The sequence below is a fragment of the Larimichthys crocea genome, unplaced genomic scaffold (genome assembly GCF_000972845.2).
Source record: "Larimichthys crocea isolate SSNF unplaced genomic scaffold, L_crocea_2.0 scaffold143, whole genome shotgun sequence".
NCBI classification, from domain to species: Eukaryota; Metazoa; Chordata; class Actinopteri; family Sciaenidae; genus Larimichthys; species Larimichthys crocea.
The window spans coordinates 38,411-53,241 of NW_020851961.1; the positions used below are offsets into that span (position 1 = coordinate 38,411).

Sequence of the window (14,831 nt, forward strand, 5' to 3'; positions counted from 1 at the left end):
CCCTGGCCTCCAGCTCCACTGTAAAGAACTGGGAGTTTGTTTTTGATCAGGATTTGTCCTTTAACGTCACATAAAACAAATTTCGAGGACTGCATTCTTCCACTTATGTAACACGGTAATCTCTATCACAGGTTCCACTGCTACTGTAATCATTTTATCATTCATTGTAATTCATTGTCATTTTATCATTCATTGTAATTCATTGTCATTTTATCAGTCATTGTAATTCATTGTCATTTTATATCATTGTAATTCATTGTCATTTTATCAGTCATTGAATTCATTGTCATTTTATCAGTCATTGATCATTGTCATTTTATCAGTCATTGTAATTGTACAATATGTTTGTGTTGATTTGTTCTGTACACTGACATCTATTGCACGTCTGTCCGTCCTGGGAGAGGGATCCCTCCTCTGTGGCTCTTCCTGAGGTTTCTTCCACCTTTTTTCCCTGTTAAAGGTTTTTGTGGGCAAGTTTTTCCTCACTGGAACCGAGGGTCTAAGGACAGAGGGTGTCACTCCCTGTACAGATTGTAAAGCCTCAGAGGAAAATGGACTTTGTGACTTTGGGCTCTACAAATAAAATCTGATCTGATTTGAAAATGTTCTGTACATCTCTGGTTTTAACTTGTCCGACACGTGTTCCATGGGTCACATGATGATGTCACAGATCACTGCACACTGGGAGATGTGGTCTGACCTCTGACCTCTAGATGACCTCAGTGTTCAGTTTCTTCTTCTCTGGTTCTACGTTCAGAAAGCTGATCTGACACTCGTGCTCATCCGCCCGCCCACGCCGCCCGCTCTTTTGTCGCTGTGATGATGATGATGTCAGCAGCCAGCTGGAGGTGTGGCCACAGTCCCTGCAGTGACCCTGCAGCACAAGGGCAGCAGTCAGCATGACCACGCAGAGTGTCATCCCCGACAGCACGAGCAGAACGATGAGCTGGATGTCCGACAGGCCAGCAGTGCTGCGCTCGCTCACAGTCACCTTAAACAGCCTGTCGCCATGAAGACTGCTGTTACCGCCAGTGGTGCTCCTCTGGTTCTTGCCGTCGGTGGTCAGGTGAGGTCTGACCCCGCCTCCTCCCCCCTCCCACCGCAGTGTGGTCCTGCTGAGCTCGCGGGCCCTCAGTGCCATCTCGCAGGTGGCTCCTGTGAAGCCGGGCCGGCAGATGCAAGTGAAGCCTCCAGCTCGGTCAAGGCAGCGGCCGGCGTTGAGGCAGGGCTGACTGGCACAGTCATCCAGGTTGACGGTGCAGAAGCGTCCAGTGAAGCCAGTGGGGCAGACACACGAAAAGCGGTTAACACCGTCCAGGCAGGTGGCGCCGTTAGCACAAGGCCTCATCAGACAGTCGTCCACGTCTGTCTCACAGCGCCGACCCGTAAAGCCGGCAAGGCAGCGACACGTCAGCTCTGCCGCAAAGCCATCAGCGTCCTCACATAGACCGCCATTTTTACACGGAGACCTGGAGCCAAAACAGGAAGTAAAAGAGGAGACCATCAAAATAAAATAAAATTAACATGCGATCCAACTGAATCCTAAAATCTGGGACCTGGACAGACCTCCTCTGGTGGCAGGGTCCGGTCTTCAGCTGACAGTTCCTCCCATAGAAGCCTTCAGGACACACACAGGTGTATTCACCGCTGTCCTCCATTACACAGGTGGCGCCGTTCCGACACGGCCGCTGGGCTGAGCACACAAGCAAGTCTGAAACACCCAAAGAGACCTGGACGTGAAACCTGAGGCCAGAAAGGAGCTAACAGAGCTAATTATGCAGCTAACAGCGCTAACCAGGTAACCTCAATGACACACAGGTGAACTTAACGACTCACATGTGACCTTAACAACTCACAGGTGAGCTAACCATGGAGCTAACAGAGCAAACTATCACCACCGGGACACCTGTGGGTCGCTGGGGTCACCTGTGTGTCATTGAGGTCACCTGTGTGTCATTGAGGTCACCTGTGTGTCATTGAGGTCACCTGTGTGTCATTGAGGTCACCTGTGTGTCATCGAGGTCACCTGTGGGTCATCGAGGTCACCTGTGGGTCATTGAGGTCACCTGTGTGTCGTTAAAGTCACCTGTGTGTCGTTAAAGTCACCAGTGTGTCATTGAGGTCACCTGTGTGTCATTGAGGTCACCTGTGTGTCATTAAGGTCACCTGTGTGTCATTAAGGTCACCTGTGGGTCATTGAGGTCACCTGTGTGTCGTTAAAGTCACCTGTGTGTCGTTAAGTTCACCTGTGGGTCATTGAGGTCACCTGTGTGTTGTTAAAGTCACCTGTGTGTCATTGAGGTCACTTGTGTGTCGTTAAGTTCACCTGTGGGTCATTGAGGTCACCTGTGTGTCGTTAAAGTCACCTGTGTGTCGTTAAGTTCACCTGTGGGTCATTGAGGTCACCTGTGTGTCGTTAAGGTTACCGGTAGCTCGTTAAATGTTGACCTATCACTGCACTAACCTTTGTCACAGAAGCGCCCCCCCCAGCCCGTCTTACAGCTGCACTGCCACGGCTGCTGACAGGAACCGTGCAGGCAGCCCGGCATCGGCACACAGTGGTCACAATGCTCGCCGTCCCACCCGGGGTCACACCTGAAACACACACAGCCATGTGACCAGTGTTGCCAGGTGTACGATAATTATCGTATTTGTACGATAATTTTGCCCTCTGTACGATGTACGAATAAATAATAATAAAATATACGATAATTTGACCATTCCATGCATGTGTGATTGTAATCAGCCTGCCACATTTGTCTGCCGAAGTTTTTTGTGTGAACCCTGAAGGCGTCTGTTTCCGTGTGACAAGTTTCCAGGCAGTCAATCATGCTTTTCTAAATGTGAGCTACGAGTGACGTCCATGTGTTTGCCTCAGAACAACAATCATGATTGGCTGAATGGTCCGCTGCACCCGCCCCATTAAACACTGCAGGGTTGGGAAGTCGAGTGAGGAAAAAAAAAAAAAAGAAGAGCAAAGCAAGGAAAAATGAGAGAACCTGGAGGAGGAGAGGAAGGAGGAGGAGGAGGAGAGGTAAAGAGGATGGTGGAGCAGACTCAGCATAAAAGTAAGCTGCAGCATCGCCCACAAATGTATCAAAAAGAGTGGGAAAGCCACTTTGGGTGGATGAGACCGGTTGCAGGGTCCGACTCTAGACCCAGAGGTCTTAGCCAACTACAGACCGATATCAAACCTTCCCTTTCTGTCTAAGATACTTGAGAAAGCTGTAGCTAATCAGCTGTGTGACTTTCTCCATAACAATAGTCTATTTGAGGATTTTCATTTTTGATTTGATTTAATTTGATTCTTTTGTGTTTTAAATTGTGATGTTTAGACTCAACTTTGTATATAGATAATGTGCCGATACCTGCAGCAGACAAAGGGATGTGAAACATACCCTAGGGGGCGCAGGTATAAATGTTCAGGTATCCCCATGCTCAGGGTCTTTCTTCATTTTTGCTCGTGTGTTGAGTGACCTTTTCTTTGCAAAGAAAATAAAAACCTTGTCGGCCGGCAGAAGTCTCTATTTCATTCTTCACCAGCAGCAGAGAAAATTTCCACAACAGATGTCTCACCTGCAGACTCCAGATTCGTCACAGCGACTGTTGGTGGCGTTACAGCTGCAGTCACTTCCTGCACAGAAGAAGAAGACAGGTGAGAGACAGGAAGGGCACACCGAGTTTTTTAAGTTTTCAGTATGTCCAGGTTGTTATCAGAGAATATAAATTATGATTTATTGACCTGAACCTGAAGGCACCATAACCTCAGAATCACACAATGAACCAGGAGCTCATGGACCCCTTTCAGGACCCTGTCTGCCTGCCTGTCTGTCTGTCTATCGACTCAGTCTCTCTTTGAAGCAGCAGCTCGTTGCTGTTTGTCCAGCTGTCCCTGACAGACGGACTCCAACAGGCAGCACGTGGCACGGTGGCCGTCAGAGGTCAGAGGTCAAACTGTGTGCTGCTAATGTCTCACCAGAGACCTCCTAACAGCTGACGCACACACTGTTTGGGGTGTTGGTTTAAATCCCAGCAGGATCAACAGTTTCTATCTGAACTTGGATCACTGCATCAAGGTTTGAAGACACTGAAATGTTATAAAACCTCCATTAAACCTCCCATAAAGGTTTTTTGTGGGCAAGTTTTTCCTCACTGGAACCGAGGGTCTAAGGACAGAGGGTGTCACTGCCTGTACAGATTGTAAAGCCTCAGAGGAAAATGGACTTTGTGACTTTGGGCTGTACAAATAAAATCTGATCTGATTTGATCTGATTTGATCTGATTTGATTTGATTTGATTTTATTTGATGTTTCTGCAGCACCACCTACAGACTAACAGACCACGCCCCCAGAAAGTCAGCAGCCAATCACTGGAGGGACTGTGTCCTTTTAACATGTTCGCATGACTGTAGCCTCTCAGGCTGGTTTCAGGAGATTTTCCAGCGTAGCTTAGCTAGTTTCCAGGTGTTTCCATGATTTTTAAGATTATTCCAGGTCCAGGAGTTTTTGATTTGAGCAGCAGGCATCTCTCTTCTCTCCCAGCAGCACTTGAATACATCAGAGCTCACCTGTGACCTCCTGTGTGCAGGTGTTTCTTTGTTTTCAGGTTTTCCTGTCTTGACAGGTTTATTTCCTGTCCAGAGCATCAGAAGAGTCTCTGCCCCATGTATAGATGAGTGGCTGTGACCTCTGACCTCTCTGAGGTGGGTTGAGTGTCGGCTGGAATGTGGGAGGATTGTTTTCAAAGGAAGTCCTGACACAGAGACAACAGGCTCGTCCGCAGAGCTCAGGCAGCCCCACAATGGAGCTCCGCAGTGGGGCTGCCGGGAACGCCGGCCGAGCCTGGCATGCCTGGAACAACAGCTGAAAGATGCTAAGTGTTATCTGAGAAGAGCCAGACAACGGCAAGCACGGGGTTAATCTGACAGCTGGGGGAGCAAGGATTAACGGAGAACAATACACTGAGCGCCTCTGAGCACGCTCAGTGAGGGCCACAAGCAAGATTTACAACCTGTTTACAGTGAACCACAGTGTGTCCCACTGAACCAGTCTGAGGTACAGAACCAGTCCAACAGGGACCAACAGAGACCAACAGAGACCATCAGAATCCAACAGAGACCAATAGAGTCCAACAGGGACCAACAGAGACCATCAGGGTCCAACAGAGACTAAAAGAGACCAGTAGAGACCAACAGAGACCATCAGAGTCCAACAGAGTCCAACAGAGACCAACAGGGACCAACAGGGACCAACAGAGACCAACAGAGACCAACAGAGACCAAAAGAGACCAGTAGAGACCAACAGAGACCATCACAGTCCAACAGAGTCCAATAGAGACCAACAGGGACCAACAGAGACCATCAGTCCAACAGAGACCAAAAGAGACCAGTAGAGACCAACAGAGACCAACAGAGACCAACAGAGTCCAACAGGGACCAGCAGAGACCAACAAAGTCCAACAGGGACCAACAGAGACCAGTAGAGTCCAACAGAGACCATCAGGGACATTTCAAACCCAGACTTGTCAGTCCACTTCACCTCAGTCCACATTAAATGGTCTTTCCAGGTTTTTCAGATTTTCCAGGACATGCGTGCAATTAATCACACTGAACCTGACACTGTGTGTTTATGTGTGTCCTCTTGCTAACCTGTCTAGCTGGACTTTGGTGTCTCTGGATAATTTTAGCTCGTGCTGCAGCTTTAAACTTGATGAACACTTGTTGATTGAAGTTGCCTCCCTGGCTGCCTCTGCTGCTCTCTGATTGGCTGTGTCAGGGGCAGCACCTGTTCCCTTCATTAACCGTCCAATCAGAGCCAGTTATGGAGGTGCGCCTGTGTTTGTAACAAAGGTTATTGTTGTCGAGGCGCTTGATGTGTTTCCATGGATACAAGCAGAAACATGAGCCGGTATGAAGAAACACGAAGCTGACAGACGAGTCGCAGCGACAACTGCAGCCACACACCACATATACGTCCTATATATGTATGTATGTATTACCTAATTTAGAAGCACATATATGCTCCAGTAATACCTACTTTACACAACACCTACATCAAACTGACCTCCTCCCTACGAGAGAGAAACCTATGAATGATGATGAATGATGTGTTCACCTGTACCATCCTCCTGACAGGCCTCCCAGCCTGCACAGTGAAACCCTTCATATGATCCAGAACGTGGCAGCTCAGATGGTCTTCAACATGTCACCCCGCTGCTCATCAAGCTCCTCTGTCGACCTGTAGCAGCCCACGTTAAACTGAAATCTCTAACGCTGACTACAAAGTAGTCTCCGGTTCTTGAACGTCCTCATACAGACACATGTTACCTCCTCTGATAAACGACGCCTGGCTCTGTCACCCGTACGTTCAGGACAATCCAAACTTTTCTGTCTGTTGTCCCTGTTGGTGGAACGTCCTACCAGTTCCTACCAGATCAGGGGCGTCCCTCTCTACCTTCACAGACCTCCTGAAGACCTCCAGCTCTTCAGAGAGGACCTCCTCTACAACACTACCAACAGCTGGACATGATACACCTGTCCACTCTACAGCTGTCACAGCACTTACTGCTCAACTAACACGTCCTCGTCACCCTGACTGTAAGGAGTCAGATTGACTGAATGTAAACATGCACCCTCTCATATATTTCCGACAGATAGTGATTATTATTGTTCACTTCTCTGGGAGGAGGTGTCACCTGTAGCTGGAGGAGTCTGAACTGAAGCATCAGTGAAGATCAGCAGCCATGACCCTCCTCACCACCTCCTCCCCCTCCTGGACAGCAGTCCCAGTGATCCTGTCCCAGTGCCCCGTCACCTGTCTGTCCTCGACACCCTGAACTCGGACTAATCACATTCAGCTGACTCCTCTGGATGGGGGTCACAGTTTGAGGCAAGGAGGAGGAAATATTCTCGCTACATTTCCATGACAGGGGCCATTCACCTGGTCACAATCTACATGATTTAACACCTGCAACTCTTTCTATGTCCAAACCTGCCTGTTCTAAACCAGGTCCTGGTCCTGGCTCTGGTAAATGGACTGTAAATGGCACTGTCTGTGTGAAGGTTAAAACAACAGTCTGTTGAACAAGCTTTGGTTACTGCTGAGTGGACATGTGATCACGTGACCTTACCTTGACCTGTGCAGGGTGGGATGACGAGCACCGCGAGTATGCAGCAGCTGAGCGGCAGCAGGATGGCGGCGGCTCTGACTGAAGACATGTCTGTGAGGACGAGGACAACCTGAAACAGAAGAAAGAGACGCTGGTTTCTGACCTGGAGTCAGTTCGTCAGCCGTAGATAAACACATGGCGGTTCTTGAAAGGTGAGATGCAGCTGGCAGCTCGCACAGTGTCGTCTTCAGCAAAGTGTCTCGAACTGTCATCGTCCTCATCAAACGTCTGAACCAGGTGTGAGAGACGTAAATCTGAGCTGCTCCAGGATCAGCTGTTAGCACAGCGGCTGTGTTCACACTGCACACTTAAATAAAACACTTCCTGCTTTTTACTTCTGCAGACACCAACACCCACAACACTGAGACCGCTAATGCTGCTATTGCTAATAGAATTTGCTGTTAGCAGAACTGGGCTTAGCAACCGGACCGGGTTGGAGCACAGCCTCTGAGACCAACAAGTAATAACGTGACAGTACCGAGGTGATTCACAGACTTCATGATGGAAACACTGATCAGCAGTGAAGTGCTAACTGAACTGAGTCAGCCCGGGACGCCAGGAGCCAAACCCGACTGCTGTGTTCACTGTTAGACTGGACACTGCCGGTTCAGAGGTTCTGTCGCTGTGTTCATAGTGCTAGCTTAGCATAGTGGCGTTGCTATTGGCTACTGTAAACACCAATCAATATCCACAACAAGTCCCTCCTTATCTAACTTACAGGAAGTAAGCAGAACTTTACTTCCTGCTTCATGATGTTTTAGAGCCTTTCAGCTCATTGTTTTTCTCTCCTGGTTTCCTGTCGGAGTGGATTTCTGAATAAAAGCTGTGATGTGATGTGATGTATTATGAAGTGTACGGTCTAGACCTGCTCTGTATGAAAAGTATCACAAGATAACTTTTATTATGATATGGTGCTATATAAATAAAATTGATTTGAATGTAGACATGCAGCTTCAGACAGACGTTCACCAGATAAACCCTGTTTACACGTCCTGCTGATCTGTAAACAGACCTGAGATCAGATCTTTGTGACCTCAAAGCGTTTTAAAGGCATCTTTTCGCTCGGTAAACTCGAGCTCGTCCTCGGCACATCAGACACGTCTGAAACTCGATCAGCTGACACTCGGTAACTCAGAGCAGCCGACCTGAGAGTCTCTGATGTGGGACATTTCTGACACGTCTGCACCGCTGCATCATGACGGCTAACTCCAACACACAGGAAGTCATCAGAAACACACTGGGTCCTCTGAGACCTGATCCAGGAAGTCTAGTTTGAGTCTCACGGTTTCTGATACGTTACACGTCACGTATCAGAAACCCAACGTGATGCTGTAATACTTAAGTGAAACGTTCTCGCTGTAACGTGTCTGTGGTCGTTCAGTGACAAACAGACGGAATGCTGGAAGATAAACTATGATCATATTTAGAATAACGTTAACATAACGTTAATACAACGTTACCACAGCCAGCTGGGGTTAGGGTTAGTTAGCACGTTAGCTGGTTAGCTTTGTAACATCGTTTATTGTCGGCTCAAATCAACACGTTAGCATCATGGATCACGTTAGCTAAAAGCTCAAATAACACACACACATCAAGCTGTCGTTAACCTGTGACGCTATCTGTCATCAGCTGACGCCATCCTCACGTCACGTGACATGCTCTGCCGTCACGTTAGCTTTGACTTTCACTGTGTTGTAGTGGTGTGTTAACATTAGCTTAGCTTGTTGCAGACACACGTCATGACTGTTTAATTAGTCAGGCTGTTGAGTTCAGAGTGTTTCAGACAGCAGCTCGTCATGACTGTTTAATTAGTCAGGCTGTTGAGTTCAGAGAGTTTCAGCTCGTCAGGGGAAGGTCTGATCATCATCAGTGTAACCTGCTGTGAATCAGCAGTGACGTGTCACTGACTGAACCACACAGAGACGTTCACCTGACCACAGGTCAGCGTAGCATCGACACCAGTTCAACTCTGTGAACTGTGGCGGTCTGTGGTCTCTCCACGGTGGACGGGTCTGGACCTCAGACAGACGACAACATACCGACAGAACCACACAGTTTGTGCTAAGCTAAGCTAAAGCCTATGACTTTAATCATGTGATCTCAGCTTCCTGTTCCTACCTGCTGCTTCCTGTTTTTCTGTCCTCCTTTCGATCTGTTCACATCTCCTCCTGTCAGACCTCCTTCTTCTCCTTCTTCTCCTTCTTCTCCTTCTTCTTCTTCTACTTCTTCTCCTTCTTCTCCTTCTCCTTCTTCTCCTTCTTCTCCTTCTTCTTCTTCTTCTTCTTCTGTTCTCTCTGTTCAGCCTGTTGCTGTAGTGACAGACCTTCAGGTCTCGCTGCCCACACACTCGACTGGCAGGCGGCGGGAAATAACGAGCAGGATCATTTTTCCAGAGATTACAGCGACAAACACAACCTCCGCAAAGACAGACAGGAACTGACATGCCTGGATTACTGACACACTGTGTGTGTGTGTGTGTGTGTGTGTGTGTGTGTGTGTGTGCTGTGGTATGTGTGACGACACACACACATCTTTACGTTCAGTGTGTTTGTTCAAGAAAGAAAAAAATGAGGTGAGTGTGTGTGTGTGTGTGTGTGTGTGTGTGTGTGTGTGTGTTTGAATGGATAGCAACAGGTGGTCAATTTAATGCTTCAACATGTACACACACACACACACACACACACACACATTCTTGTGTACAGCACCAGATATATGAGTACTGCAGAGTAGTGGAGTACATTTACTCGAATATTTGAGGTATTTGTACTTCATGCAGCTTTAGTTATTTCCTGTGCAGTGAGAACCTCGTATCTCCACATGAATTTTAAAGCTCAGCTAACTTACATGTATTTGTGTCTCAGTGACGACAATTCTGACTCATCCTCCAACCAAGACCTTCACGTTACGTTAACGTTACATTGACATTACATTAATGTATATTCAATGACTAGAGACACTACTAAATGAAGTCCATCCATTAATTAATACTAATGAATCATCTCTGCTGAGGACGAGGTGACACACTGTGATGAGGTTCAGCCTGCTAATGGTCCCTTCATGTTAAAATGAATCACTGCTTCTCAAACTGTGGTATGTGTACGTCTGGTGGTACAAAAACTCCTTGTGTTGGTACTGGGTGATTTTTTTAAATTAATGAATGAATTTAAAAACATATAATATTATAAAAATACTACGCTGGAATATAATATGAAATCGCCTCAGGTTTGGAACTCTGCAGATTCTTTCTTTGCATGTTCTCTCTGGATTCTTCCTGATCACAGATCAGTGTAGCATCAACACAAGGTAAACTCTTACACTATGGGGAACAACATGTTGTTTAAAGGTCAGTCGTTAGTCAGAAGCAGGAAGTGAACGATCTGTGGTCTTCTAGGTGACCTGACCATAACCTGACCATGACCTGACCATAACCTGACCATGACCTGACCATAACCTGACCATAACCTGACCATAACCAGACCATGGCATGATGGGTAACCTGACCATGACAGGTCGGACTTTAAAAACTATCAATACAATAATCCACTATCCACAGACTCAGCCTGGCAGGGGGGACTGCTGCTGCCATGGCAACATGAGGAGGATGGTCGCCGTGGACACAAGGATGTGGATGAAGAGTTGTAGCTGTGAGAGAAATTCATCAGACTGAAAGTGAAATGTCCTTCAGGCTGGAACGCATAAATGTTTCATCACAGAGTGCCACACATTATTAAAGTCCAGTGGGGTCAAAGTTCCATGCTCACCTCTTCCACAGGTCCAGGTAAACTGGATCTGACTGGATGAGACACTCAGACACACATAATTAGAGATCTGACCTGGACCGAGACAGAGACAGCATGAAACGGAGGATGAAATAAAGCAGAGCCTTACTGTATCTGTCACTGAGCTTTTAATTTGAAGGGCTGGTATTTATTTTGAAGGCCTGGTATTTATGGAGTGATTTTACAGACTGAAGCTGAACAAACGTGTTTGAACCCGACAGAGCGAGCTCTGCTGGACTGGACTTCCACAGAAGCTCTGTACTCTTCAGACCACCTTTACACCGCACATTGTTCTTTAATTAATTAATTAATTCATTCATTTATTCTTTCTTTCGTTCATTCATTCATTCTTTCTTTCTTTCTTTCTTTCTTTCTTTCTTTCTTTCTTTCTTTCTTTCTTTCTTTCATTCATTCATTCATTCTTTCATTCACTGACAGCAGAGGAGGTAATTAATCACATGCCTTTAGGACATCACTCAGAGTTTAGGACTCGATATGCAGACTTGATCTGATCAGAGGACGACCTCCTGAACCAAAACCATGTTCACTGACTTCAAACAGCAACACTGACATGAAATGATGACAGTAAAAGTACTTATAGTAATCAGAGTACTTCTGCATAGTAATGCTTTAAGTCGATCTAACGAGTGAGAACAGAACGAGTTCTTACCTTCATCTGACGTCTCCTTCTTCTGTTGCTGCTTTGAAGTCACAACTGTCTGAAATGTTCAGTCGCTCTGTCCTTCAACACACACCAACAGACAAACACACACACATGAACACACACGTGAACACACACACTGTCTGCAGGTTATTTTAGAGTTTGCGTTTGAAGCTGAGTAGACTTCATTTACCACACTCCTCTCTGCACACACGTAGGATGTTTGTGGTGTTAAATGAATATAACAGTGACACACACACAGTGTGTTAGTGTGTATTCAGTGTGTATTCAGTGTGTTTGTTGGAGCCTCGTCTGCTCACTCAGGTGTTAATAAGTGCTGATTGGACTCATAAACACCAACAGAGACACTTTTAACATGTGAACAGCTGAGCCGGTCCACTTCCTGTTCATCAAGAAAACAGGTCTTTTACGAGTCTGAACAGGTGAGTTTACAGTCTGACAGGTGAGTTTACAATCTGACAGGTGAGTTTACAATCTGACAGCTGAGTTTACAGTCTGACAGGTGTGTTTACAGTCTGACAGGCAAGTTTACAGTTTAAACAGGTGAGTTTACAGTCTGAACAGGTGAGTTTACAGTGTAACAGGCGAGTTTACAGTTTAAACAGGCGAGTTTACAGTCTGAACAGGTGAATTTACAGTCTGACAGGTGAGTTTACAGTCTGACAGGCAAGTTTACAGTTTCAACAGGTGAGTTTACAGTCTGAACAGGTGAATTTACAGTGTAACAGGCGAGTTTAGAGTCTGACAGGTGAGTTTAGAGTCTGACAGGTGAGTTTAGAGTCTAAACAGGTGAGTTTACAGTCTGAACGGGTGAGTTTACAGTGTAACAGGCGAGTTTACAGTCTGACAGGTGAGTTTACAGTCTGACAGGTGAGTTTACAGTCTAAACAGGTGAGTTTACTGTCTGACAGGTAAATTTACATTCTGACAGGTGAGTTTACAGTCTACCAGGTGAGTTTACAATCTGACAGGTGAGTTTACAGTCTGACAGGTGAGTTTACAGTCTACCAGGTGAGTTTACAGTCTGACAGCTGAGTTTACAGTCTACCAGGTGAGTTTACAGTCTGACAGCTGAGTTTACAGTCTGACAGGTGAGTTTACAGTCTGACAGGTGAATTTACAGCCTGACAGGTGAGTTTACTGTCCGACAGGTGAGTTTATAATAGAATATATGGTTGTCTGTATATGAACCTTCCTGTCTGTTTTCACCTGCAGGACTTTCTTCTTCTTCTTCTCTGCTTCCTTTGTTGACATCCTCGCTCCTGTTTTCCCAGAATACTTTGTTCTATCTGACACACAGATCTGTCTGAGCTCCATCTGCATATCAGCTCCCAGAATGCAGAGCGTGTCGGCACCAGGCGGCGTCGCCTTCCTGTCTGCTCGTGTTTTTGCATGTTCTGACTCCAGATCAGACGCCTCTCGGCCTGCAGGCTCAGACTCGTCCTCAGCCGAGTGACGTGCTGATGCCTGGATGTTTTCAAGCAGAGAGCATGCTGGGAAACAAGGTGGACTCTGCAGAGAGCGACTCAAAGTGTTTCTGTCTGCGCACTCGTTGTTGTCCTGTGAAAAGTTACATGAAGATCACGAGGAGCAGAACATTTTAAAAACCTGATTCTGAAGAAAACCTTTGACCATCGCTCCGTGTTCTGATGATGTCCAACAAGGATGAACAGAACCTTGTTTATGACCAACCTACTGTTGAACCTCTTCTCTAAACAACAGATCCTTAAAGGTCCCTAAATGGACCTCCAGAACCACCTACGGATCCTAAAACCTCCTCAGTGACCCATCATCTCATATAAATCAGTGTTTGTTTGTTGACCCTAGTTCATGTCAAACACACACATCCTGTTTGTGTTGTTTTCACAACATTTAAACAACCTCAGAACCTCCTGAAGGACTCAGATGTCCTGAAGATCCACTCCAACGTCTTCATCAACATGAAGAACCTCCAAAGAACATCCAAAGAATGTCCCCCGCCCTGTCAGCAGCTTCCCTCCGTCTGATTATCGATGATGTATCGACGTGTTTGTCTGACAAATGAAATGTTTCAATGTGAACGATGTTGTGATCATAGCTCAGATACTGTCACCACCATGTCTTTGATCCAGAGCCAAATACAACACCTCCATCACCCCCATCATCACCTCCATCACCTCTACCCGTCTGTTTCCTCCAGAGCTGGAAGTGTCACAGTGTGAAGCAGGGCATCATGGGACATTAAACTGAAACTTGTTAATTAAAAACATAAATCACACTCTGCCTGCTCATCAGACTTCACCGAAATATGTTTAGTTTATGTTTATGTAACGTTTGATTAACGTTTGTCTCTGAAGAGAAATTAAGATCTGAGAAATGATTTAACCTCACGTCGAGACGACGGAGAAGACAGAAGAAAGAGTCACTGCTCAGACAGCGGTGGGTGGTGTCGGTGGTGTTGGTGGTGGTGTTGAGGGGTTGATGAGGGTCTAACCTGCTGCGTGAAGTGCAGTCGGAGCAGCTGTCAGATTCCTGCGAGCTCTAAACTGATAACCACCTGCTGCACAATGACTGTTTATACAGGCGGAGCAGCCTTGACCGACCATTCAAAGCTCTCCACCTACAGCAGTGACATGTTCTCCATCACTCCCATAGCTCCCATAGCTCCCATAGCTCCCATAGCTGTGGAGTCAGAGGACAGAGGGAGGATCTGCATTGTTCTGAACAGCTGGCATTGTCTTCATTTACTGTGTGTGTGTGTGTGTGTGTGTGTGTGTGTGTGTGTGTGTGTGCGCACTGCATTTAGACTGAACAGTGTGTGAACACACTGATGGATGTGGTCTGATATGATCGCCTGTTATTTGATAACAGAACTGATGTTCAGCCTTCAGCAGCAGTCTGGGCTTTAAACACACGGCAACATGCAGACTGGAGGATCGAACCACCGGTCAGCTGGACGACCCGCTGAACCTCCTGAGGTCTGATCACTGTGTGTGTGTGTGTGATGACCTTCAAACACTCATCATGTGTTATATTATGAACTCTGCTGGATGTTTGCTCATGTCGTCTTCAGCAGAGGAGCAGACAACAGCTCACATGTGTTCAGGTGTGTTCAGGTGTGTTGACATGTAAACCTCAAAGTATCAGTGTGTGTGTTTTACTGTAAACAGACAGTCCACACTGACACACACACACACACACACACACACACACACACACACAC

At 46.6% G+C, this 14,831-nt stretch overlaps 1 protein-coding gene across 2 annotated transcripts; it reads right to left on the bottom strand.

Moving 5' to 3' along the window:
* Positions 1–547: 547 nt before the first annotated feature.
* Positions 548–12,083, bottom strand: dlk2 (delta-like 2 homolog (Drosophila)). Of its 2 annotated transcripts, none has more exons than XM_027275479.1 (6): positions 11,618–12,083; positions 7,130–7,238; positions 3,577–3,634; positions 2,465–2,595; positions 1,567–1,711; positions 548–1,469 (listed from the first exon to the last, which is right to left on the bottom strand). In XM_027275479.1, the coding sequence occupies exons 1-6, from the start codon at positions 11,621–11,623 to the stop codon at positions 710–712; spliced, it is 1,209 nt and encodes a 402-aa protein (XP_027131280.1). In that variant the 5' UTR covers positions 11,624–12,083; the 3' UTR covers positions 548–709. The 2 variants fall into 2 exon arrangements, with proteins under 2 accessions (XP_027131280.1, XP_027131281.1); XM_027275480.1 differs by lacking the exon at positions 11,618–12,083 and adding an exon at positions 9,287–9,618.
* Between the last annotated feature and the right edge of the window lie 2,748 nt (positions 12,084–14,831).

Coding starts and splice junctions, on each gene's coding strand:
- dlk2 (XM_027275479.1), bottom strand. Junction 2,596..3,576: donor GACGAATCTGGAGTCTGCAG/GTGAGACATCTG, acceptor TGTGTGTTTCAG/GTGTGACCCCGGGTGGGACG. Junction 1,712..2,464: donor GGGGCGCTTCTGTGACAAAG/GTTAGTGCAGTG, acceptor TGGGTGTTTCAG/ACTTGCTTGTGTGCTCAGCC.